Source organism: Saccopteryx bilineata, chromosome 1 (genome assembly GCF_036850765.1).
Source record: "Saccopteryx bilineata isolate mSacBil1 chromosome 1, mSacBil1_pri_phased_curated, whole genome shotgun sequence".
Taxonomy (NCBI): domain Eukaryota; kingdom Metazoa; phylum Chordata; class Mammalia; order Chiroptera; family Emballonuridae; genus Saccopteryx; species Saccopteryx bilineata.
The window spans coordinates 304,424,691-304,451,944 of NC_089490.1; the positions used below are offsets into that span (position 1 = coordinate 304,424,691).

At 43.2% G+C, this 27,254-nt stretch overlaps 1 protein-coding gene across 2 annotated transcripts; it reads right to left on the reverse strand.

Moving 5' to 3' along the window:
- Positions 1–4,163: 4,163 nt before the first annotated feature.
- On the reverse strand, positions 4,164–26,787 carry BUD13 (BUD13 homolog). 2 transcript variants are annotated; one of them, XM_066245285.1, is made up of 10 exons: positions 26,620–26,787; positions 24,395–24,488; positions 23,071–23,155; positions 17,778–18,656; positions 15,052–15,347; positions 13,057–13,162; positions 12,560–12,698; positions 12,067–12,251; positions 11,783–11,864; positions 4,164–4,787 (listed from the first exon to the last, which is right to left on the reverse strand). In XM_066245285.1, exons 1-10 carry the CDS (start codon positions 26,760–26,762, stop codon positions 4,694–4,696), a joined length of 2,103 nt encoding a protein of 700 aa, XP_066101382.1. In that variant the 5' UTR covers positions 26,763–26,787; the 3' UTR covers positions 4,164–4,693. The 2 variants fall into 2 exon arrangements, with proteins under 2 accessions (XP_066101382.1, XP_066101373.1); XM_066245276.1 differs by lacking the exon at positions 26,620–26,787 and having other exon boundaries at positions 23,071–23,226.
- Positions 26,788–27,254: the final 467 nt, after the last annotated feature.

Genomic DNA, 27,254 nt, shown 5'->3' on the forward strand with positions numbered 1-27,254 from the left:
CTGATAAGGAGTTAATAACCAAAATTTATAAAGAACTTGTAAAACTCAACACCAGGAAGACAAACAGACCAATCCAAAAACGGGCAAAAGAGATGAATAGACACTTCTCCAAAGAGGACATACAGATGGCCAATAGGCATATGAAAAAATGCTCAACATCACTAATCATTAGAGAAATGCAAATTAAAACCACAATGAGATATCACCTCACACCAGCCAGAATGGCGCTCATCAACAAAACAACACAGAATAAGTGCTGGCGAGGATGTGGAGAAAAGAGAACCCTCCTGCACTGCTGGTGGGAATGCAGACTGGTGCAGCCACTGTGGAAAACAGTATGGAGATTCCTCAAAAAATTAGAAATCGAACTGCCTTTTGACCCAGCCATCCCACTTTTAGGAATATACCACAGCACAGTTTGAAAAGGAGAAATGCACCCCCCATGTTTATGGCAGCATTGTTTACAATAGCCAAGATCTGGAAACAGCCCAGGTGTCCATCAGAGGATGAGTGGATTAAAAAGCTTTGGTACATATATACTATGGAATACTATGGGGCCATGAAAAAGAAGGAAATATATATTATTTTTTGGGACAACATGAACGGAACTGGAAACTATTATGTTAAGTGAAATAAGCCAGGCAGAGAGAGAAAAGTATCATATGACCTCACTCATATGAGGAATCCAACGAACAATATGAACTGAGGAGCAGAATAGAGACAGAGACGGGATCAAAGGATCCAGAAGGAAAGTGGACAGAGGGAAAGGAGATGATAGGGTGACAGGATGGGACAAGAGCAGAAAAGCAAATCCTGGAGGGGGGGGCGTTACGGGGAGGGAGGCAGGGGGGATATACTGGGGAACATGGGTGACATTAGAATATATGTAAACACAATAATTAAAAAAATAAAAATAAAAAAACATGCGCATAAATGTTCATAGCAGCATTATTGACAAGAACCAAAAGTGGAAACAACTCAAACACGCGTCAATGCATAAATAAAATGCGATGTATCCATCAAGGGAATATTATGCAGCCATAAAAAGGAAAAATGTACTGATACAACATGGATAAACCTAGAAGACATTAAGTAAAAGGAGTCAGACACAAAAGACCACATATTATATGAAATGTCTACAATACGTAAATCTATATAGCAGAAAGTAAATTAGTGGTTGCCAAGGACTGGGGGAATTGAGGATGGCTGGAGAGTGACCGCTAATGGATACAAAGTTTCTTGTATCCACAGGGTTACCAAAATGTCTTAAACTGTGATGGCTGCACAACTCTGTGATACCTCAAAACCACCAAATTGTACACTTTAAATGGGTAAACTATATATACTGATAGTATATGAATTATATCTCAATAAAGCTGCTTTTTTCCCCTACTTTTCCATTGATTTGAGAAAGAAAAAGGGGAAGAGAGGGAGAGAGAGAAGGGGAGAGGGGAGGAGGGAGGAGAAAGAGATGTATCAACTCATTCCTCTTAGCTGTTGCATTTATTGTTCTGAACTCATTGCTTCTCATATGTGCCCTGACCAGGGACTGAACCCACCACCTTGACATGCAAGGACCACGCTCTATCCACTGAACCATCTGGCCAGGATCTCAATAAAGATGTCAACAGGTTCTCAATAAAGATGTTAACAAGCCTGACCAGGTGGTGGTGCAGTGGATACAGCGTCAGACTGGGATGCGGAAGACCCAGGTTCAAGACCCCGAGGTCGCCAGCTTGAGCACAGGCTCATCTGGTTTGAGCAAAGCTCACCAGCTTGAGCGCAAGGTGGCTGGCTCGAGCAAGGGGGTCACTCGGTCTGCTGTAGCAACCCCCCTCCACACCATCAAGGCACATATGATAAAGCAATTAATGAACAATTAAGATGCCACAACGAAGAATTGATGCTTCTCATCTTTCTCCCTTTCTGTCTGTCCCTAACTGTCCCTTTCTCTGACTCTGTCACACACAAAAAAAGATGTTAACAGAAAAAAGAAACACCTATAATCTGTTTCTTTGGGTAAAGAACTTGGAGCTGAGTGTTTCTGGCGCAGAGCTTCCATGAGGCTGTGGTCACAGCGTTGATCAGAGCCACCGCATCTTAAGGCTGAATAGAGGTAGAAGATCCACTTCCAAGCGAGTTCTCTTACAGGCTGGTGACTTGGTGCTCCACTGCTGAGGCCTCCGTTCTGCTCCACATTGGCCTCTCCAGATTTGTGCAAGGGTCCTCAAGGTAGATGCTTTACCGTCTTTTATTATATAGACTCAGAAGTCACGCATGTCTCATACACCCTATCAGATGCACACCCTGTAGTGGAAGGGGACTACACAGCTTGAACATCAAGAGTTTGGGATCACTGGGGCTCACCTTGGAAACTGGGTATAGACACTTGATATGGAAGACAATGATAAAAACAATTAACGATTCTGTGACACATACTGTCTGCCAGCCACTGTTCTAAGCTCACAATAAACCTGAGTTAAATCTCCATTTCACAGAGGACAAAACTAAGGAACAGAGCGATTACGTGGCTTATCAATGTCACACATTTAGTAAAAGACAGAGCTGGGATTCAAACTCAGGCAGTATAGTGCCAAAGCACTCTTAGAAACGCTGCAAGACTACATCCCAGATGTTACTTATTTCAATTGTTGCCCATTTGTTCTGCAGAACGGATGAACCAGTTGAAACCACCATGAGTTTTTACTCTGTGAGAGTTCAATTTCTTGTTTATTTTTGGCAAACTAATGAAACTCATTAATGTTTTCACTTCCATTTCCCTAATTACTGATAAGATAACATACTTATTAGCCATTCTGGTTTTCCCTTTAGATTTTACCTATTCATATTCTTGCACATTTTTATTTTGTTTTTCTTCCCAATTTGCAGTAGTTATTTCTATATTTAATCCCTATGCAATGCAAACCCTTGTCAGTTTTAGACACTGCAAATGTTTTCTTCTGAACTACTCCCACCTATAACCTTGACTACAGGATTCTTTGACTAGAAATCTTTCACTATGAAGTAGTCAAAACTATCAAATTTTATGGATTATGCTTTGGGGATCCTAATAAATCTATCCTTACCCCAAGACCACAAACACATTCTCTTGTTTTTTCTTAATGGCTTTAGCATTTTAACTTTTAGTTAGGTCTTTAATCACTTTAGAATTTGTCTGTTTTAGCCCTGGCAGGTTGGCTCAGCGGTAGAGCGTCGGCCTGGCGTGCGGGGGACCCGGGTTCGATTCCCGGCCAGGGCACATAGGAGAAGCGCCCATTTGCTTCTCCACCCTCCCCCTCCTTCCTCTCTGTCTCTCTCTTCCCCTCCCGCAGCCAAGGCTCCATTGGAGCAAAGATGGCCCGGGCGCTGGGGATGGCTCCTTGGCCTCTGCCCCAGGCGCTAGAGAGGCTCTGGTTGCGGCAGAGCGACGCCCTGGAGGGGCAGAGCATCGCCCCTGGTGGGCATGCTGGGTGGATCCCGGTTGGGCGCATGCGGGAGTCTGTCTGACTGTCTCTCCCCATTTCCAGCTTCAGAAAAATACAAAAAAAAAAAGAAAAAGAATTTGTCTGTTTTATATGGTTTGAGGTAGGGAGCCAACTTTATTTTTGTCCATATAAGCCCATTTTCTGAGCACCATTATCCATCTCTTGCCCACTAATCTGTGTTATTACCTTTATTAGGTTTCTAAACAGCCATGCGTATTCCTAAATCCAGTCTAACACTAAGTCCTGTTTTCTGAGAGGACAGCTCTATCTCTGCGGGAGTTCTTACTGACAGTAGCCCCTCACCTGCAGGGGTGCATGCCAACGCCAGCAGATGCCTTAAGTCCTGGACAGGACTGAACCCTAGATGTATGTTTTCCCCACACACACACCTTTCCACTTAAAGGAAGTACTTTACAGCTTCTCTTGGGCATACCCAAACTACCAGCGTCACTACTCCTGTGCTTTGGGGCCATTAGTGAGTAAAATAAAGGTGACCTGAACACAGCTCTGCGACACTGTGAGAGCCAATCTGATGCTAAGTGACTAACAGGCAAGACATACACAGCACGGAGACGCCGGACAGAGGGGTGAGTCACATCCCGAGCAGGATGGAGCAGGACAGGGCAAGGTCTCATCACGTTACTCAAAACAAGTGGCAATTTTAAACATTATTTCTGCAATTCTCCATTTAATATTTTTGATTCTCCATTTAATATTTACGGTTGACCAAGCATAACTGAAACCACAGAAAGTAAACCCCAGCTAAGTGGGGGGACAGCTCTATGCTCTCTATATTAATAAAAACTCTGACCATTTCCCTCCATGATCCCTACGGGCTTCAATATTATTAGCTTATATTCTTCCAAAAACAGAATTCCCAGTTAAGAAAGTGACTTTAAAAAAATAAATGTATATTTATTAAAAAAAAACCTAACCAAGAACAAACCCTGGGACACTGAGAAATCAATGTTTCTTCTAAGAGCCAGCAGCAACCGCAGGGTTGGCACACCTGGGAAGTTTCAGATGCCTCAGTCCAAACATCAGGTCTCAGTATTCTTCTTTTCAAATGCTAGTGGACAAAACTAGCATTCAACAAGATGCTGGTCTGGGTGCGCCTTGGCTATTAGCATCAACAACTGTTACCGCTGGCTACTGGCTGCCCTGTGTCCACAACCACAGCCCACAGCCAGCCCACAGCCTCAGGAAAGTTACATGTCCTCAACACTCCACTTGTAGGCAAGTTCCTCCACCGCCTTCTTGCTGGCAAGCCTGGCAAAGCGCTTCTGTTCAAATCCATTGGATCTGCAATCAAGAGATAGTGATCAACCAGAATCCTGAACTGGGCATTTATTTTTGAACAAAGAGTTCACAATCTAATGAATAAGGGAGAATATATGGCAGGCAGTGAAAACAGTTAAGGTATATATATACAACAGAAACAAAAGGACCAAATATATCCTATTAGTTCTTGTCAGACCCTTTTCCCAGTCTTTGACAATCGTTTCAGTTACCAGTCTTTAAAAGCCCAACTCACTTTCCACTGATGTCTACATCTTATACCTTACCCATTCATTACATAAACATTTAGTGAATTCTCTCCATACGAGTCAACGTGCCACAAAAATGAGTATGACTCAGCATCTGTCCTGATGAGCTCACAGACTAGTGGAGGATACCAATTATTTAAACAAATAATTAAAATCAAAAGCATAAACTATGGTAGACATATACTGGGTATCACGAACACAGAATGGAGATCTCACCCAGCTTGGGAGGGAGGTGGACAAAAACAGTCAGAAAAGGCTTCTTGGAGGTGGCCCTTATGCTACATCTAGAAGACAGAATTAGCCAGAGGGCTGAAGGTGGGGAGAGCCAGAAGTGCTGGGAGGCCGTTTCCAGATGGAGCACAGCATGAGCCACAAGAACAAAGGCACGGAAATAAGAACAAGCCCGCTGCACACAAGGAAACAAAGCAAACTGGTGAGGCTAGAGTCTGAGGTACAACAGAGGGAGCAGCACAAGACAAAGTCAGAAATTATGCAAAGTCATAATGAGCTTTGTAGGCCACAGTAAAAAGCTGAGATTTCACCCAGTAAGGACAGATTTAAAGTGGAAGCATACCCTGCATTTCAAAGATTACACTGGAGACCAGAGGCAGGAAAGACACTGCAGTCAGTGGTAGAGACCAACAGATGACGGAAGCACTGATAAAGAAGGGGGAGAGAGAGGACATACTAGGACTAAGTGACTGACGTGGTATATAAAAGCAGAGGAGATAAAGGTACGTTTGATGCCCAGGTTAATAGTTTTAGTAACAAGATGAATGAGGCTACAAACCAGGACAGAATAGAAGAGCAGGTGCAGATCTAGAGTAGGGGAAGCTGAGGAGTTGTTCTGAACACATTGTATTTAAGGTGCCTTGAGTACATATCAATAGCAAAACATAATATAAAGCTAGATACACCAGAATAAGCTACAAATACAAACTGGGGAATCATGTATGTAATGAAGGTGTGATTAGAGAAGACTGACCAGAGAGAGACACGGGGAAGGAGACCAGCTAAGGGTAGGGATGGAGCCCCGAGAAACATTTAACCCTTTGAGTAGCACGAACGTTCATGTACGTCCTCATGCCTCCTGACCAGAGTACGATCATACATGTGTAAGGCAACATTAAAAAAGGCAAATGTATGTTCTTCTTGTTTCCATAGATTGGTTATCAAACAAACATGATTTTAAATGAATAAAACTGTAACTGGAATTAATTTCATTTTTTGAAAAGAAACTCACTCCCGGGGTCAGTGAGCATGAAAAAAACTCACTACTCAAAGGGTTAACGGAGGCACAGAGGAAAAGAAGCTCTTAAAGGCAGCCAATAAGAAATGATAAGAGGAAAGGAGGAGGAGTAAGGTGTCATAAAGACAATAAAGGAGTTTCAAGGAGTGGGCATCACTCCCTTTTAACACTACGCATCTGTCTCCTATGTAAACTTCTTAAAAGAGCCTGTCTCACCGTCTGTGCTCCCCCACTTTTCGTCCACTCCTGAATCATCGGAGCCTGGCTTTTGTTTCACTATGCCAAGAGCTAGCTCTCTCTCCAGTCATCCCCTAAACACTCCTCCACAACCTCCTCGTCTCCACTCTTAGTATCACCGTCACAGCACAGGCCTCATCCTACAGCCTAACCTACTGCAACAGCCTTCTGTCTCATGTCTCTGCTCTAGATTGTGCCTTTCAGATGTTTCAGATTACTGCCCTAATGAGTCATCTGCCTGAAAAGGAGAAATGTTGTGAATCCTTCCAACATTTGTCTCAAATGTGAGGCCCAAGCTCCTCAAAAATGTTCCCAAGGCCTTCAGTACCAGGCCCTGCTTACCTCTTGGTACATCTCATAAAACTACACTTCAGGCCTGACCAGATGGTGGTGCAGTGGATAGAACATCACACTGGGATGCGGAGGACCCAGGTTCGAGACTCCGAGGTCACCAGCTTGAGTGCGGGCTCATCTGGTTTGAGCAAAGCTCACCAGCTTGGACCCAAGGTCGCTGGCTTGAGCAAGGGGTTACTCGGTCTGCTGAAGGCCCACGGTCAAGGCACATATGAGAAAGCAATCAATGAATAACTAAGGTGTCACAACAAAAAACTGATGATTGATGCTTCTCATCTTTCTCCATTCCTGTCTGTTCCTATCTATCGCTCTCTCTGACTCTCTCTTTGTCTCTGAAAAAAAAAACAAAAAACAAAAAAACTCCACTTCACACTTAATGCTATCCCCCCATAACACTATGACATCCACAACCTTATGACTCTGTGTATCTATCATCCTCTTCCTTAACACCCTTCCTCTCCCTCGTATCTTGGCTGGTAACTGGCATCCCTGAAGACTCAGCTCATGTGTCACATCCTCCAGGAAGTATTCACTGGCCACACTCTCACAAGGCTGAATTTACTCTTCCTTTGTACTCCCAAAGCACCTTAACACTTACCAAGTAGCACTGAAATTATTTACTGTTTGTCTTCTCCTCTAGACAGAAAGTGAAGTCCTGGGCTCAGGGACTCTCTTTCACTAATTGTGAGACCCTGGCACCTAGAACGCAGCTACTTCAAGTTATAACATGTATGCTAAGTGTCAGTGAACAAATGAGATAACAGGCTTCCTCCCCCTTCCTACTGCCTTCCTGGAATGAGTAGAATGAGTACTGTAAGGCTTTTTTTTTTTTTTTTTTTTTACAGAGACAGAGAGAGAGTCAGAGAGAGGGATAGACAGGGACAGATAGACAGGAACAGAGAGAGATGAGAAGTAGCGACAGTTTAGTTGTTCAGTTTTTCGTAGCGACACCTTAGTCGTTCATTGATTGCTTTCTCATATATGCCTTGACCGCGAGTCTTCAGCAGACCAAGTAACCCCTTGCTCAAGCCAGCGACCTTGGGTCCAAGCTGGTGAGCTTTAGCTTCAAACCAGATGAGCCTGCACGCAAGCTGGCGATCTCGGGATCTCGAACCTGGGTCCTCCGCATCCCAGTCCGATGCTCTATCAACTGCACCACCACCTGATCAGGCTGTAAGGCTTTAGGAAGAAGGGAAGCTTACTATGAATGGCACCATCTCCATTCTTAGCTAGAGCACCAAGAAAACTACTGTTTTTGGTCTGGGGGGATAAGTACTTAAGAGAATCAACACCAATATGATCATACAGACAAGGGCCATACAAATAATAAACCGAACCCTAAACAAAATTAAAAAAAAAACAAAAAACAAATTACTGAGAACTCACAGTAAAAAAGAGCTTTAGACTAGAGAATTAGGAGCCCACGGTTCTAATTCCACTTATCAGCTAAGCTGTTAAATCATCTGGGTGTCAGTCTCTCTTTTAAATACTGGGAGTTAGGTTAATTAACCTTATAGATTTTTCTAACTGTAACATACTATAGATCTGTTCTTGTAATACTCATTTTCAGTGGGCCAAAAACAAAACTATAGTAGAAAAGATGGAAGAATAAATAATCAGAAAGATGAGAAAAGGAATTAAAAGGAAAACTCTAGAAGAAAAGAATGAGAAGTGGAGAAAAATGACTGGGAGAGATGGAGACAAATTTGACACCAGTAAAAAACTAGGTTCAGAAAGAGTTCTAAGTTCTGGGTCCAGAAATTTAAAAAAAAGAAAACAAAGAATAAACTCAGAATAGCAGGGAGCATCTTTAGGGTTGTGGCTATAAAATTTCTACTTATAGCTATATGGCAAATTAGCATTCTGGAAAATCCTCCTGCTATCAAACAAAAAGCCCACACTCAGTGAGCTTCAAATCAAAGCAGTAAGCTGGCCTGCAACCACAGCCACCCTGAGGACACCTATCAATCTGAGGAACCAGAGCCTTGAATGTTGATGGCAACTTCAGGGACAGAAGACGCCTTACGCCCATGTGAGGTATAGTGGCAGACTCCAGTCATAGCAGAGAAACTTGGGCAGACTAACCTACCCTCAGGTGGCAATTACAAAATGTACACAAAATATAAAAATACAAGTATTTGAAGGCATGGAAGAGTAACCAAAAACAGGCAGAATCAAGATGGGAGTCTATGTGTGAAAAGAGATTTGTGAGGCTTTTTCCCAGAGGGCACTTCCCAATCTGTATGGCTCCTGGAGGCAGAAAGCAACAGGCTTAGTGGTTTGAGGTGTCAGTACAAAGTGGACAGGGCATCTCAAAATCTAGAGGGAGGAGTTGCCAAAGGGAGGAAATGTAAAATCTGCATGCAAGCTGCCCCCAAATACTTGGCTAGCTGCTAAACTGTGCTTATGCAGAGGAAGCCCCACCTGACCCCATGCAGCAGCTAGAAATGAAAAGAGCTGAGCAGAAACTGTAGCTGCTGCCCACTGCAAAGGACACAGTGTTCAGAGTTCAAAAACTGCCCAGTTTACTGTCTGTTAGAATAAAACCCAACACACTTCAGGGGAATATAATAGAATTTCAAGTCTCTACAATGTACCATTCATAACATCCAGTGTATGTTAAAGAAAATGACCAAACATTCAAAAAAAACCCAGAAAATGTGATCAATCTCAAGAAAAAGCTATTAATAGAAACCAATTTTGAGGTGACTCAAATTTGCAATTAGCAGACAGGACTTCAAAACACTAATTATAAATATTAAGATGGGAAATCTTAGCAGAGAAATATAAACTATCAAATGGAAATTATAGAGTTGAAACTACAATGAACTAGCTTAAAGAAAAAATTCATTGTATAGGTCTAATAGATTATAGAGATAGCAGATGAAAAAGTCAATGAACTTGAAAATGGATCTACATCACCTGACCTGTGGTGGCACAGTGGGTCAAGCATTTTACCTGGAACGCTGAGGTCACCAGTTCAAAACCCTGGTCTTGCCCAGTCAAAGCACATATGGGAAGCAACTCCAAGTTGATGCTTCCCATTCCTCCCCATCTCCCTTTCTCTCTCTCCTCTCTCTAAAAACCAATAAATAAAATCTTAAACAGACAGAAAACAATGGATCAACAGAAATTGCCCGACCTGACCAGATGGTGGCACAGTGGATAGAGCATCAACCTGGGCAGCTGAGAAACCAGGTTCAAGACATCGAGGTGGCCAGCTTGAGCGCAGGCTCACCAGCTTGAGCATGGGGTTGCTGGCTTGAGCATGAGATCACTGACATGATCCCATGGTCACTGGCTTGAAGCTCAAGGTCACCAGCTTAAGCCCAAGGTCACTGGCTTGAACCCACAAGTGCTGGTTTGAGCAAGGGGTCACTGGCTCAGCTAGAGCCCAAGCGGGTCAAGGAACATAGGAGAAGCAATCAATGAACAAATGAGGTGCCGCAACTACAAGTGGATGCTTCTCATCTCTCTCCCTTCCTCTCTCTCTCTCTCTCTCACTAAAAAAAGAGAGAGAAACTGGAGTTTTTGTGTAGTATCAAAAAATATACTTTCCTTTTCTAATTACCTATGTATAAAGCTGAACTTTCCTCCTATTATTCAACTAAATATATTGCAACAGACTAAATGCAGAATCCTGTCTACTATTAAGCTAAACAATAATGAGACTTCCAAAAATGTAATCCAATTCTATTCTTCTATTTTTTGTTTGAAAAATATAATTATTTTTCTTTAAAAACATGGTAACTAGCCCTGGCCGGTTGGCTCAGCGGTAGAGCGTCGGCCTGGCATGTAGGAGTCCCAGGTTCGATTCCCGGCCAGGGCACACAGGAGAAGCGCCCATCTGCTTCTCCACCCCTCCTTCCTCTCTGTCTCTCTCTTCCCCTCCCGCAGCCGAGGCTCCACTGGAGCAAAGATGGCCCAGGCGCTGGGGATGGCTCCTTGGCCTCTGCCCCAGGCGCTAGAGTGGCTCTGGTCGCAACAGAGCGATGCCCCAGAGGGGCAGAGCATCGCCCCCTGGTGGGCGTGCCGGGTGGATCCCGGTCGGGCGCATGCGGGAGTCTGTCTGACTGTCTCTCCCCGTTTTCAGCTTCGGAAAAATACAAAAACAAAACAAACAAACAAACAAAAAAACATGGTAACTATACTAATCTAATAATGGCTTTATTATTTTTTAATAAATTAATAAATGATTTTTAAACTTATATAATTTCAAATATTAGAAATATTAATAGATATAACCAACACAAACAAAAGATTTTTGGGGTCCTCAAATAATTTTTAAGAGTGTAAAGGGGTCTTGAGATCAAAAAGTTTGAGCTCATTGTGTTAAATGCTAGAACAATGTCTTTCAGTGAGCAGGAGAGGGAATCTAGCACGTAAGCAGAGGGCCTGACCTGATAAGAGCACCCGGCTCATCCATGGTAGCAGACAGGAAGGGAGAGCGTGTGGGCACAGATGCAGGCAGGTGAAAAAATAAGGTGGTAGGGATCAGTAGGGTATTACAAGTACTCACTCCTAAAGCGGCGAAGAGATGGCTCAAGGGCTACCCTTTAGACACAACATACACAAGGCTCCAGGCTACCAGTCATCACTCATCCCCTACACCTTAGAAAATATCATACAAAGTGACCAAGGTCAAAAACAAAGGGTGTCCTACCTGGACCACCTGAGTTGTTTGTTCAAAGCTTTTTAAGCTTTGAAAAGGAAAAAAGGAGGAGTGTTCTAAGCATAGGAAATGGGATTTGAAGACCTCAGAAACAGAAGCAAGCAAACTGCAAATTATTAACTTCATCGTTAGAGCACAGAAAGAGACAGAATGAGGCGGAATATGGAGTGATTTACAGTTAGGGAAGGCCAGGGTCAGATGGAAGAAAAACAAAACTGTAGGAAATCCTCAGGCTTACCTGTCCACTCCATCCCAGCGATATCCAGGCCAGATATTGAACCTGTTGGGGGGAGGCGCTGGGCCACTGTAGCGAGGCCTTGCTAATGAGCAAAGGAAGAACAAACCAGTCAGTCAACTATACAATTAGTTCAATTCAGAGCTAGGTGGCAGGGAGTAATATTTTATATAGAAAGCTCTATTACACTGAACCTAAACTCTCAAACAGAAGTAATCTAAGACTGTATGAGACAGTCTTCTTTGCACACAGCTATGTACCATCACCCTAACGATGAGAAGATTCACCTTTCTTATTCTTGTTCTCCTTGGCCTTATTCTTCTTGATGAAGTTGGCCATGGGGTCCCCCTCTCTTTCCTGTTCTCGCAGCATCCGATCCAGATCTTCGTCATCAATATAGCGAGCCAGCGGTTTCTGCATCTCCTTTATCGCATCCTCCACATTCTGCTGCTGCTGCCGGCTCTGGACGAGCCTGGGAAAGAACCAAGAGCGTCTGCTGTGTACTGTTCAACATTTCTACCTCTACACTGACGGGGACCACACCGCTACATCTGGAGAACCTCCTCTTTCCAGCAGCCCAGGCCAGATACTGAACGCGGTAAAAGTCCTAGAACACCCCCTGAAGTGAGAACTGACCAGTATTCAGGAGGGAGACTGAACACAACAAATTTCCCATTCCCGAAAAGAGCTTTAGGGCAGAGCAGAAACTAGCTGGTGAGGAGAACAGACATCAGTCCCGCCAGTCACTGCAGGCTTGCTTACCAGTCAGTGTTCCCTTACCCTTTTCCCCACTGGGCGTACAGCTCGTTTCTCTTTGAGTCTTTCTCTGCTTTTCTCCTTTGCTCTAAACGTTCCAGTTTCAAATTCCTCTTACGACCAGACTTATCTCGAAATACAGTTTCAGCATATTGGAATTCAGCTGCAAAGAAAAATTATGCTTTTAAAGATAAACATCAAATATCAAAACCAGAAAGAATATTTTAATAGCTAAAATCAACCACTTGGGGTTATGATGCTAAATAAGAACTTTTGCCGCTAGACTACAAGTAGTTCCTATTAACACCTAAGTGCATATTGGTGATGATCCTGAAAACCATTACTTTTCAAGGAGGCAAAGAACCACTAAGATCAACTGAGAAGTTAAAATAATGTGTAAGACCAGAGCTGAAATTTGAAAGTGATTAAAAGCTTAAAATATCAGGTATAATAGTCCAGATTAGAAAAATTTTAAAAAGCAACATGAGCCTCAATTGATGTCTTCACTTCGATATCTTTACCTTCAAATGCCAAGGCCTCTTGGTCCCGTGTCTTGAGCTCCTGCTGCTCTCGCTGTATGCCAGTTAACACCAACCCAGCTCTAGCCCCAGAATACATGTGTGCAGCCTATGCAATGGAAAAGGAGCATCCACATTAATAAGACAATGCGGCGGAAGGCACTATGGGCATACAGCTCAGTGCATTTTCATCTGAGGGTCAGCAATAACCAAATCAAAAACTCTAACTTTATATCCTTAGTATCAGCCACAGGAGTCACAAATGAGAAAAGAAGAAATAAAACTGAATTTCATGGAAAATTAATAAAACTATCAAGTTAAAAGCAAATAAAAAACACAAACCAAGAAGATATTAAAGGGAAGGCTAAGCACCTATGTTTCTGATTTCTCAGCATATAACCTGCACACATGGAGACTCACTCTCCAGCCACCTGACCAGAAACCTGTGTCAAGCTCTAGTCTAAGCCCTCCCTATACAGACTCACATTGATGAAATTTGTACCATTTAAAATACAAACTCAAACCTAAGATCCTGATGTTGCAGCTATAGTTCAGGATAATGAAAAGATATGACCAAGTCAAAACTTCTTACTAAACTTCAACTTGTGTCAAGATAACAAACCAACAATCGGAACATACAGTATATACCGATATCCTTAACCACGTGCTAGGTTGAATCAATGTTAAATTGTTCATGGACTATACAGATACATAAAATGTCAAGAGGTTCAGCTGAAATATAGCCCTCACTTTGTGACCCAAAATAGTAGAATCCCACTTCCTGGGTTACAGATAGGCTAGTCTGCCCTCCCAGGAACACATGGGCTACAGAGGAAACTCATCTGAAGTCTGTGTTGGGGAGATGTGCCATTCTGTTTCTTACCAACTCAATGGAATAAGATTCCTTTACTAGTGCTGGTGTTCTTTACAACATAATTACTAAAAGTTCATGTGGACTTTTTTTTTTTTTTTTTGGCTAACTCAGGCTTCATCATAGATTTCAAATAAAACAAAACACTAACTTTCCAGGTGAAATGATTTCTAAAAGTAGTTTTATATTTCAAGTGCCTCTCTTTAAGCTCTGGGTACAGAGCACTACAATTTACAATAATAAATTGTTTACACTAAATGCTTACTTTGTCCCAGGCACTGTGCTAAAAGTTTTACTTACCTGAACTTATTTAATTTTCACAATAGCCTTATGAAGTACATTATCACATTTTACCAATGAAAAAGCTGAAGCTTGGGCCTGACCAGGCGGTGACACAGTGCATAGAGTGTCGGACTGGGATGCGGAAGGACCCAGGTTTGAGACCCCGAGGTCACCAGCTTGAGCGCAGGCTCATCTGGTTTGAGCAAAAGCTCACCAGCTTGGACCCAAGGTCGCTGGCTCCAGCAAGGGGTTACTCGGTCTGCTGAAGGCCCGCAGTCAAGGCACATATGAGAAAGCAATCAATGAACAACTAAGGTGTTGCAAAGCACAACGAAAAACTAATGATTGATGCTTATCTCTCCGTTCCTGTCTGTCTGTCCCTGTCTATCCCTTTCTCTGTCTCTGTTAAAAAAAAAAAAAAAAAGCTGAAGCTTGGAGATATTATTTATCTTGCTCAATTTTCACAAAAAGTGGAAAAAGTAGGTTCAAATATGCAATATGTTTGACACAAGGTTTGTGCTCTAACTCTACTCTGTAAACTATAGTTCTCAGTTTATTCCTAAGAAAATAAGAAGTTTCTCCAGACCTATTAAAAGAGATTTGTAGAATTAGAATATCAAGGCAGAAGCTACTTAGGAACTCAGGTGTTTGCAAGTTCATCTAGGCTGGGTTAGAGGCAGTCCTGCCTTCAAAGAGAAGGAAAAAGCTCTAGAGGCCTTTGAACTAGATTTACTATACCACCAAGATCTCCCTCCCCCTCCTCTGGCTTGGACCTCTGGGACTTGTATAAAACTAGAAGACAGAAGTCACTCTAAGAGAAAGACTCAGCTCCTGACAATTCCTACCTTCTTTCCCAGAGGCTGTCTTCGAGGTGGAGACAGGTCGGAATCAGAAGACTGGGCCCTCTGTTTCCTCCGTGGTGGAGAGAGGTCAGAGTCAGAGCTTCGGTGTCTACGTCTAGTTCGTGGAGGCGACAGATCTGAATCAGCATCCTGGTGCCCTGAACTTTGTTTATTCCGTGGAGGGGAAAGATCTGAATCAGAAGCTTTCCGACTACTGCTCGGGTAAGAAGAGTCCAATGTGTGCCTCTGTCTTCTAGGTGAAGAGCTTGTATGAAATTTCCTATGGCTGGGTGAAGAGCCTAGAAATTAAAGAATAAAAGTCTTTGATCCCACTGTCAGAATCTTAAAAATAGAACTTACCAGGTTAATGTTCTTTACTCATGGAGTCCTCCTGCATCACTAACCTAAACACCAGTACAGATGACTTCGGGGAAGAGCAAAGTCAGAGACAATTTTTAAAACCAAAATGTGGGCCCTGGCCGGTTGGCTCAGTGGTAGAGTGTCGGCCTGGCATGCAGGAGTCCCGGGTTCGATTCCCAGCCAGGGCACACAGGAGAAGCGCCCATCTGCTTCTCCACCCCTCCCCCTCTCCTTCCTCTCTGTCTCTCTCTTCCCCTCCCGCAGCCAAGGCTCCATTGGAGCAAAGTTGGCCCGGGCGCTGAAAATGGCTCTGTGGCCTCTGCCTCAGGTGCTAGAATGACTCTCAGGTGCTAGAATGCAACAGAGTGACGCCCCAGATGGGCAGAGCATCACCCCCTGGTGGGCATGCCGGGTGGATCCCAGTCGGGCGCATGTGGGAGTCTGTCTGTCTCCCCGTTTCCAACTTCAGAAAAATACAAAAAAATTAAAAAAAAAACACCCAAAAGGCGGGATGTAGGGTACCATTCCCAAATTCCTAGTGACAGTGATTAGTATGTGAGATCTCAACATACTCATCCATGTCACATTAATCCACACATAGAATGGGCAAAGTAAACTGCGCTCAGATCTCAGTGGTGTAGTAAAAGTTAAAACTACCGAGAATATATTCTGAAGTTCTCAGACTAACGGACAACAATGTACCATATTTGAATTTAAAAACTGAAATAGTAAGTAGGGACAATGATAGAATAAAAGAATTTTAGGCCCTGGCCGGTTGGCTCAGTGGTAGAGCGTCGGCCTGGCGTGCAGGAGTCCCGGGTTTGATTCCCGGCCAGGGCACACAGGAGAAGCGCCTATCTGCTTCTCCACCCCACCCCCTCTCCTTCCTCTCTGTCTCTCTCTTCCCCTCCCGCAGCCAAGGCTCCATTGGAGCAAAGATGGCCCGGGCGCTGGGGATGGCTCTGTGGCCTCTCCTCAGGCACTAGAATGGCTCTGGATGTAACAGAGCAACGCCCCAGAGGGGCAGAACATCGCCCCCTGGTGGGAATGCCGGGTGGATCCCAGTCGGGCGCATGCGGGAGTCTGTCTGACTGCCTCCCTGTTTCCAGCTTCGGAAAAATGAAAAAAAAAAAAAAAAAAAAGAAAAAAAATAAATAAATAAAAAGAATTTCAACACACAAGCCTGAATTGTAGACATAAGCATCATAAATTACCTACCAAAAAGGCAATCAGCAGGCAATATGTATCAATGACTTTTTTTTTTTTTTTTTTTGTATTTTTCTGAAGCTGGAAACGGGTAGAGACAGACAGACTCCCGCATGCGCCCAACCGGGATCCACCCGGCACGCCCACCAGGGGCGACGCTCTGCCCACGAGGGGGCAATTGGCTCTGCCCCTCTGGGGCGTTGCTCTGTTGCAACCAGAGCCACTCTAGCGCCTGGGGCAGAGGCCAACGAGCCATCCCCAGCGCCCGGGCCATCTTTGCTCCAATGGAGCCTTGGCTGCGGGAGGGGAAGAGAGAGACAGAGAGGAAGGAGAGGGGGAGGGGTGGAGAAGCAAATGGGCACTTCTCCTGTGTGCCCTGGCCGGGAATTGAACCCGGGACTCCTGCACGCCAGGCCAACGCTCTACCACTGAGTCAACCGGCCAGGGCCTATATCAATGACTTTTAAAACACACAATCCTCTAACCTTCTAAATAAATTTCTACTTAGCTTCCTAGGAAACATATCTAGAAGAACTTAATTTCCAGGAAATCTGTCTAGAAATAGAGAAGGGAATAATCCAGAATGGGCAAGTCATGTACATGGATGTTCATTATAGAATTATAAAAGCAAAATTTAGAAATAACCTAAAATATGCAGTATTAGGGAAATGGTTAAGTAAATTTATCTACCAACACCAATAAAAATTACATTAACAAAGAAATGATTTTTTATGACATGGGGAAGATAACAAGTGAAAAAAAATGGCAAGATAATACATGCAATATGTAGCGTAAGTAGAGAAAAGACTGACAGAACATTGGCTACAACACTAACAGTAACTGCCTCTGAATGACAGAAATTCGTATGACATTTTTTCTTCTTCTTTATGTATTTCTAGACATCTGAAGCTTCTACAATGAACAAAAATTACTTCACGTGGGGTGAGGAGAATATACGAGAGGATATATAAAAACTTCTTCCCTCCCACTGTAGATATTTAGTTCTCTACAGCCCAACCTCTCACCATTTCCCTAGTTTTTAAAATTTCTCCAAAAAAGCTCTATTCTCATTTCTAAAGACATAACTACCTACCAAAGCAAGTAACAGATTCAAAATAAAGCGCGTCAGGACAAAGTCTCTCTCATAAACAATCAGTGCTCACCTTTAGAATCATGCTGTTTATTTCCGAAATGAGATTTTGTTTGCTTTTTCCGTGGAGGAGAGAGGTCTGAGTCATACTCGTATTTGCTGCTCTTCGAGACTGTGGGCTGAGGGTGTCCTGGCTCTTTCCCAAGTGAAGAAGTTTTGCTAGAGGATCTTTCTAGGGCTTTACTACTTTTGGTTCTGGGTAGTGAATGAGGAACATTAGGAGCCAAATCCAGGGAGTCATGATGGGCCCTCCTGCGCTGCGATGTGTCCAAGGAGTCAACTGTCCTTCTAGATTGAGATGTGTCAGGGGAGGTGCTATGGGCCCTTCTACGGGGAGAGATATCTGAGGAACTGTGACAGGCCCTCCTAGGAGGAGATGGATCTGGTGTGTCATGACGGGCCCTCCTAGGAGATACACCTGAAGGACAATAATGCTTCCTGAGAGGAGAGGAATCCAGTGAATCATGACGGGCCCTCCTAGGGAGAGATGGATGCAGGGTGTCATGGCAGGCCCTCCTACGAGGTGGGTCCAGGGTGTCCTGACGGGCCCTCCTAGGCGGAGAAGGATCTGGGGTGTCATGGCGGGTCCTCCTAGGGGGAGATGGATGCAGGGTGTCATGGCGGGCCTTCCTACGGGGAGATGGATCTGGGGTATCATGACGGGCCCTCCTAGGGGGAGATGAATCCGGGGTGTCGTGGCGGACCCTTCTAGGGGGAGATGGATCTGGAGTGTCATGGCGAACCCTTCTGGGGGGAGATGGATCCGGGGTGTCGTGGTGACGGGCCCTCCTAGAGGGAGAAGGTTCCAGGGTGTCGTGGCGGACCCTCCTAGGAGATGAATCCAGGGAATTGTGATGGAAATGTCTATGTGAAGGTAGATCCTCACTGTGACCTAATCACAAATAGCAAAGAGTCAGATTTCCACAAATGCTATGTTCACCACCAGTACCTAAAGTTTACCCACAGCATACATCTCAAAACTACTCAGAAGAACCAAAACTATTCTGTACATCTCCTTTGCATAGGGGCAGCAAACCAGAATTCATGAACATCTTAAAAATAATCTTTTATTTGCCTGACCAGTCATAAATTTGCAAAGCATTTTAAATACATGTTTCACATTCTACCTTGTAAGGCAAGTCGAGCAAGGCATCTTGTTTTACAATCATGAAAACAGAGGCTCCAATGAGCTGAATAGATTCTTACCTAAGATCACAGCTCCAAGAAGAAGAGTCAGACTAGATAGAACCCAGTCCTCTAACTCCTAACCCAGTGCTCTACTCAAACCTTATTTGTGCCGAGTTCCCAGTCAGGGATCCCACTGAAACTCAGCCTAGATCATTTAGTTTGCACTCACTCTTCTTTCAAAAGGCAAGCTGACTAAACCTGTGCCGTGTCAAAATGAATGTGGTCAACTGTTTAATCCAAGCTCCTGTGCCCCTTACTAGAGGGGAGAGATCACCTACTACATGCCAATGTTTCACACAGATGAATTCATCTAATTCTTACAGCTCAGGATATAATCAGCATCCCTACTTTATAGATAAGAAAGTAGATACTCAGAAAGATGCAGTAATTTGCCAAAGTCATACTGCTAATAAGTGGTGGAGTGAACATGCAAACCCAGACCTATCAAACTGCAAAGTCCACGGGCAATCTTTAAGAATAGGTAGCTGGACATTCTAAGCACAGAGGCCGGGTGGCAAAAGCAGAGCATGACAGGGAGAAGGACAAAATGAGGTCACACTAGCAGGATTAGCAGGATGCCAAATCATATAGGACTTGGGGCATTGTGAGGACTTAGTGAGAGGGGAAGCCATTGTAGGTTTTGAGCGAAAAAGTAAGATGACTTGACTTCTATTTTTAAAGAGTCACTTTAGCTTCTTCTGTTTTGAGAATAGACTGTAGGGGGCAAGGGGGGGCAGCTGCAGTCTTCCAAGAGAGACAATGGTGGGTGGCTTGTCCAAGGTACCAGCAGCAGGTGAGGTAGCTACATGTATCAGGCAAGACGTACACAGCATTTGATGAATTAATTATTACAGGATGTGAGAAAAGGCGAAGAGTTCGGGGAACTCCAAGGTTTGGGTCTGAGCTATTTACAGAACAGAGTTGCCCTCTACCGAAATGAGAAAAACTGGAAAGAATGGGAGAAATAAATTTAATTTTGGAGATGTTGTTTAAAATGTCTATCACATTAACACATGGAAATATCAAGAAGGCAGATTTATGATCTGGAAGCAGGACAAAGGCCCGGGCTAGATATGTAAATTTGGGTCACATCAGCATGTACAGGGTATTTAAACCCATGAGGTCACCTAGATATTCAATGTAGACAGACATTTTAAAGTTATCTAAGGACCTCTGGAGCACTGAAGTATTTAGGGATAAAGGGGGTAGTGAAACCTGAGACAGAAAGAGCAGCCACTGTAATAAGAAGGAATCAGGAAGAACAACCAAGACAACTGCCAAGGGGCAACAACTGACCATTGGCTATAACACAGGAGCATGACGATGAAGCCTTTTCGGGATGGGTTTAAAAAGAATGGTGGGAACAGAACTGGAGAGGGGAAGAGAGGCAGTATGAAGTAATTAGGTTTTAAGAGTAGGTGGCATTAAAATGGGGTGATACTTCAAGGTCAAGAGAATAACTTAAATTACTTCATCCATAAATATAGTATTTCTAAAAGTAAAAATTCTTTTTTATAACTATAACCTCAATACACTATCTCATCTAAAAAATTAACAATAATTCTAAAACTCAAACAATAAATCATTATCTATCCCAGTGTTTTTCAACCACCGGGCCATGGACTGGTTTGCAAATTTTGTGCCAGTCCACAAAAGAGTTAACCACCCTGATAACGGATTAAGATTACACACCCAATGATCTTAGCTGAATTCACTTGTGCCCAGGGTGATTTCTGCCTTGGCAGTACCTGAAATAATTCTATTTTCACTGGTCCCCAAGTGTAAAAAGGTTCAAAAACACTGATATCCTGTCAATCTTCAGATTTTTTAAGCTACCTCATTTATTTTTGCTATTGGATTTATTGAGATATAATTCAAATACCATACTTCTTACTCAATAAATTTCTAGTATCATCAAAAAAATGAAGTTGAGCAAAGAGTTTGAAACTTTCCATTTTCAAAGGCACAATAGAAAGAAATGTTTATAGCAACTCAGAACATTTCCAAAATCCTTTTTCTCTTCTCCCTCTGTTTCTTATCATTGAGCTCCATGGCCCAAATACAAACAAAACCTGGCTAGGACCCAATGAATACTTGTTAAATGGATGAATTAATCAAATTCAACTCCTGTAGTTGGAGAATAGGCCTAATTGATTAGAACCTACCCCTCAGAGAAAAGTACTGATATCTGTGGAAGATCTGACAATAAATCTAACCCATGAGGTTGATAAATTCCATGATATTTATTAAAAAGAAAGTAAGGGTCAGAGATCAGTGAGGATATTTCTAACAAAGGAGAATGGAGCAGTGAGAATGAGGCAAAACAAAAAGCACTATTCGTGTGTTTGTGTGGGGGGGGGGAGAAAGAGGGAGAGAGAGAGAGATAGATCACTTCCTAGACTTACAGATAGGGAAACCAAGAGATGTCTCTGAATAAAAGGATCATAGACAAGATTGATACCCTACTACAGGAGAAGGCAGAAAAGAATGATTAAAACAGTCTAACCACTATGTTATACACCTGAAACTAATATAATACTGAATGTCAATTGTATTAAAAATCATTTCTTAATGTAAAGTATAAAATAGGGTCCTGATTTTAAAAATTACTAATAATAAAATTTTCATTCATAAAATATAAAAATGGCCTGACCAGGCAGTGGCACAGTGGATAGAGCGTTGGACTGGGATGTGGAAGGCCCCAGGTTCAAGACCCTGAGGTCGCTCAGCTTGAGCGCGGGCTCATCTGGTTTGAGCAAAAGCTCACCAGCTTGGACCCAAGGTCACTGGCTCGAGCAAGGGGTTACTCGGTCTGCTGAAGGCTCGTGGTCAAGGCACATATGAGAAAGCAATCAATGAACAACTAAGAAGTCGCAACACGCAACAAAAAACCAATGATTGATGCTTCTCATCTGTCTCCATTCCTGTCTGTCTGTCCCTGTCTATCCCTCTAACTCTCTCTCTGTCTCTGTAAAAAAATTAAAAATTAAAAAAATTTAAAAAAAATGCACTGAAAATTAACTGAGAAAATGGTAATCACTAACCTATAGCCAACTGTCACTTTTGCTATGCATTTTTTTTCTACTCAGAACTTCAGGATAATTAACCTATAGACACAGAGTATAACACAGGAAGAACAGATCCTGTGCAGGAGCTAACTCTTCAATCTTCCACGTAGCAAAAAAGCACAAGCATCAGGGGAAACTGGAGTTAAACAACTACCAAGCAGTAAGGTCCTCATTCATGAAGAAATGAACACAAGAAATGAAAAGCCAGCACATTTCCACTGGCCACAAGGAGCCCAAATGACGCTGGGGCCAGGACTAAGTATTTCTTAGTCTGTGTCCCTTAGTGAGCAGACCTACCTACCAAATTGCTGGAAAAGGGGAAATGGTTTCTAAGACTCAAGTGATGATTTACAAAGAGTAGTAGGCAACAAGAATCAAATTTTAACAATTCAACAAATATTTATTAATGACATCTCCTCATGCAAGGCTCAGGGAATAACAAAGTAAGTAAGACTCGGTCTCATCTCTGTTCAGACATGACAGACACATGCCCTTTGTCCAACTCCAAAATGCCAACATTTATGAAAAGAAAAATTACTATAGAGATAGGGTGAAGGCGGGCACTTCGAGGGTAATTCACTGTAAAATACCAATGTTCAAGAGAAAACAAGTAAGATTTACTAACACAAAAAAAGACAAGGTATTGGTCCTTGACCCACACATGAAGTGCATCATTCTGAGAGAGGACAGGAGTTGTTCCAGTCTCAACATTCTGTTCCTTAGATGCTTATAAACTTCTCCACGGTCCTGCCTGTGTACTACATGCTCACCTATTCTGGGCCAGAGAAGAATGCGTACTGAAAGGCCCCCAAATGAGTCACTTCCTGACCTCAGTAATCCTAATACCAAAATATAAGAAAAAGTGGGATGCCTGGTTTCTCATTTCCCATGTCTTACTACCCCTAAAGTTCTGACTTCTATTTCATATTGTATTTTTTAGGATCAATGATAAACTAAAACAAACTATGCATTCCTATAAAAAAAAAGTGTAGAAAAGAAAAAAAGTCTTTCCCTATAAATAGGAAACTTAAGTCTACTGTTGGAACTCACCTCCCAGAAGCTTCCATTTGGCACTGGAACGAAAGGTTTCCATCTGCTTTACCTCTTCTGGTCGTTCATCCACAAATTCAGCCACCTGCGGCAGTGAGGACACCATGCTGAGGAAATCCACAGGATCCAGCCAGGGAGCACTGTGGTCTCAAGAACCTGAAGTTATAACCATTCCCATTTCTAATACGCATGACACACAGAGACCCCAGACAGCCATGGAGAAACATGAAGCGGTCCTCAGCCATGTTGGCTCCCTCTCTCTCTGTCTCTGTCTCTGTCCCTTCTTCTCTCTCTAAAAAAATAAATAAATAAAAGTCTTTTTAAAAAATAAAGAAAACTTAATAAGAGGACCACATAAAAATTATACTTAAATGTCAAAACTATTATAAATGAAAAGGCAGACGATAAACTATACCTACGACATATAAAACAGATATATTCTTATTATATAAATATCAAATAAATCAATAAAAAATTAAAATCTCAATTTTCTAAAAATATGTACAGAATACCAAGAAATTCATTAAACAAAAATGTCTAACAAACATGAAAAATTATTCATTTCACTATTTTTTTTTTAAACTGGATACCACTGCTCACCTGCCAAATTGGCATAGGCTTGGCATGGGTTTTATTGTTACTAAAAATAATCAAGTACCACCGGACGTGTGGTGGCGCAGTGGGTAAAGTGTCAACCTGGAATGCTGAGGTTGGCCAGTTCAAAACCCTGGGCTTTCCTGATTAAGGCACATATGGGAGTTGATGCTTCCTGCTCCTCCCCTCTTCTCTCTATCTCTCCCTCTCTCTCCTCTAAAATGAATAAACAAAATCTTTTAAAATAAATAAATAAAAATAATCAAGCACTGAAGAAGAAATGGAAAATGGCATTCTCATAAACTTCTAGTGGGAATGTAAATTGGTACACTATGTTCTATTAATCCATATATCTCCAGTACTTACACAAGAGTATACAAATTTCAAAGATTCCTTGAATCAATGAATACAAGAAACAAAAAGAAAGTTTCCTAAAATTGAAACTGAACATTGTTTTTAAGGTAGCTTCCAACAAAGTGAACCTGGCTAATTCTAATCAAAGCTCTATCACTAATGAGAAGTCCTGCCTCTCTCTGTGATTAGTTCCCATTTCTAGCTTGATGGTCCCCTCCATAAACAAAGAAGGTAGTGTAGGAGCATCCTAACGATTATTTTAAAAGAGCTCTTTGGAAGTATCTCTGCCCTCAACTTTCCTCTCACAAATCTACCCTGTGGGAGTCAAGACTGAAAGGCTTGAATTTCAAAGTCCTCACAGCCTCAAGATACATACCACAGGCAAATCTCCATCATCTTCCTCTTCCTCCTTTTCTGGTTTAGTGGTAGAGATAGATGTCCAGCTCACATCATCATCCACAATCCGCATTCTTAATGGGGGAGGGGGGGAAAATGATCAAAAAGGAGAAACATTCTTGAATAACAGCCTATGAACAATTAATTATCTATTGGTTTCAGGATAAAGCTCAAAATCCTACAAGATCCTGCATAGTCAACCACATCAGTGTTCACATACCCAGTTCCTTCCCTCTGCCTAACCTACTCTCCTACTCTTCTCATTCTTTATTGGGAAACTCTTACTCATTCTTAAGTTCCTAGAATATATATATATATAAAGTTCCTAGAAGTTTATTTATATATATATATATATATATATATATATATAACTTCCTTGAGCATACCTTCTTAACTACTCTTCCTTAACTCCCCCATCTAAGAACCCTGTTACACATTATTGGGATATTTTCACTGCACTTATTACAAAGGAGATAAATCAATTAGCTGCATGATTAGTTGTTTAAAGCCTATAACCCCATTAAACTATAAGCTCCATCAGAACAGGGACTCCAACTTTCTCTGAGTGGTATCCTCAACACCAGGGGTCCTCAAACTATGGCCCGCGGGCCACATGAGGCCCCCTGAGGCCATTTATCCGGCCCCCGCCGCACTTCTGGAAGGGGCACCTCTTTCATTGGTGGTCAGTGAGAGGAGCACTGTATGTGGCGGCACCGCAAAGCGCAGCGTCGCTCACGTACAGCACTACTTCCAGTGACGCGGGATGGATGCCTCACGGCTCCAGAAGTGTGTCATATCACTTGTTACAGCTAGCAGTGACAAATATGGAATTGGACATTGACCATCTCATTAGCCGAAAACAGAACCATAGTTCCCATTGAAATACTGGTCAGTTTGTTGATTTAAATTTACTTGTTCTTTATTTTAAATATTGTATTTGTTCCCGTTTTGTTTTTTTACTTTAAAATATGTGCAGTGTGCATAGGGATTTGTTCATAGTTTTTTTTAATAGTCCGGCCCTCCAACAGTCTGAGGGACAGTGAACTGGCCCCCTGTGTAAAAAGATTGGGGACCCCTGCTCAACACCCGGCAGTTACTGGCATAAGAAGTAGTCATAAATGTTTGCTATACAGATAAACTATGAATGCCAAAATAACAATGATGTGAACAGTCATTATCTGAAAAGCCAAGATAACTTTATACATCTCTACTCACAACCACCATTTAATATAAGTGTTATCATTCAGGATTGCTCTCACTTTAAAAATAAAGAAACTGAGTCTTAGATGAAATATCTTGCCCAAAGCCACACAGCCCATAGGTGGAAGAGCTGGGACTCAAACTCTAATCAGTGTTGCTCCAAAGTGCAAGCTCCTTTCACTACAGGCACTGCTTCCAAAGAATCCACACAAGTCAATGAAGCAGGAAGACAGAAGGCAAAGGTAAATCAAGAACCAAGCCAGGGCAGAAAATGGAGCAGTTCTTTGGAATTATTTGACATTACTGGATATATTTAGTCTCCTAAGGCAAACTGGGTGGCTTAAAACAACAGGAATGTCTTCTGTCACAGTTTTGGGGGCTTGAAGTCTGCAATCCCGACCTATCTGCAAGGCAATGCCACTGAGAATCTTTCCTAGACTTCTCCGACTTCTGGTGGCCGCAGGCACACCTTGGCTCATGGCAGCCAGTCATCTCAGCCTCCGTCTCCACGGGGTCGTTTCCCTCCATACCTGCTTCTGTATCCAACTTCCTCTCTTCTTAGAGGATTTAGCACCCAGTCACATCGGATTTAGCGCCCGCCCTACTCTATGACCTCATCTGCTTACTTCACCGTAGTAAAGCTTAAAGAACTCATGCATGTCTAAAATACCCAGGACAGTGCCTGGCCCGTGACCAGACCTGTCTAAACATTAGTTGTTACTGTTCGCAGCAGTAGTAGTCTGAGTAACCGGAAGTGAGTACAGGTCTGTGACTCCAGACCGGAGTCCCTGGGATCGGAGAACCCCCCGGCAGGTTCCGGGCTCCAAAGCACCGAGGCTCTGCATTAGCTCCCCCATTGTTCTTGGGCACAGCACTCAGTGACTACGGGAGAGGACTAAAGGCCACAAAGGCGGGGAGAGAGTGTCGGAAGTCACAACGCACTGTCCCCAGGGGACCGAGCCGCACCAGCGAGGGCCGGAGAAGGCGCCGCCACGGCCAACTCACCCCTTGCCGCCGGCACCGCCAGGCTTGGGCCGCTTTTTGCGACGCTTGAGCGTGGACTCTGAGCCCCCGTGGACGCTGGCATCGGTCCCGGACAAATAACGCTTCAAGTACTCGGCCTTGGAGAGTGGCGGAGCTGCCGCCATGGCAGCGGCGAGGGCGGGGACGACGGCTCGGCGCTGGGAACAAAATTCCCGAACGCAAAACGGCGGCAGCAGCGGCGGAAAGGTGGGGCCAAAACCGGAAGTGGCGGGTGCGTTTGGCACTGCGAGGGCCAGGTAACGGGGCCCGTGAGGGCTGGGGAGGTCTTCTCTACGTCTGATGACGGAACAGTCACGTTACTTCCATCCATACATCAGACCACGCGCTGTCGTAGTCGTGAGGCTGCAGCCACGGCGGACAAGCGCTCTGTCCCGGCACCTTTGGGAGGATCGCGGTGTCGTGATTCAAAACAGAGGCTCTGGGGTTTCAGTGTCGCTGAGCTGACGTTCTGGTTCCATTACGTCCAACCTCTTCAACCTTAGCCAAGTTATTTAACAAATTGGGAATAAAAATGGCACCGAACTCAGTGATTGAGAGAACAGAGATAATGTGACTATGTAAAGTCTCTGGCGCGTAATTTTGTTATTTTTATTAGT

What these genes read in the sequence shown, in the direction of transcription:
- BUD13 (XM_066245285.1), bottom strand. Translation starts at nt 26,762, where the DNA reads ATGGCGGCAGCTCCGCCACTCTCCAAGGCCGAGTACTTGAAGCGTTAT. An exon ending in CAAATGGAAGCTTCTGGGAG is followed by an intron (nt 18,657 to 23,070) that starts GTGAGTTCCAAC and finishes ATTTGTGATTAG; the next exon opens with GTCACAGTGAGGATCTACCT. An exon ending in CGCTGGGATGGAGTGGACAG is followed by an intron (nt 4,788 to 11,782) that starts GTAAGCCTGAGG and finishes TCTTGATTGCAG; the next exon opens with ATCCAATGGATTTGAACAGA.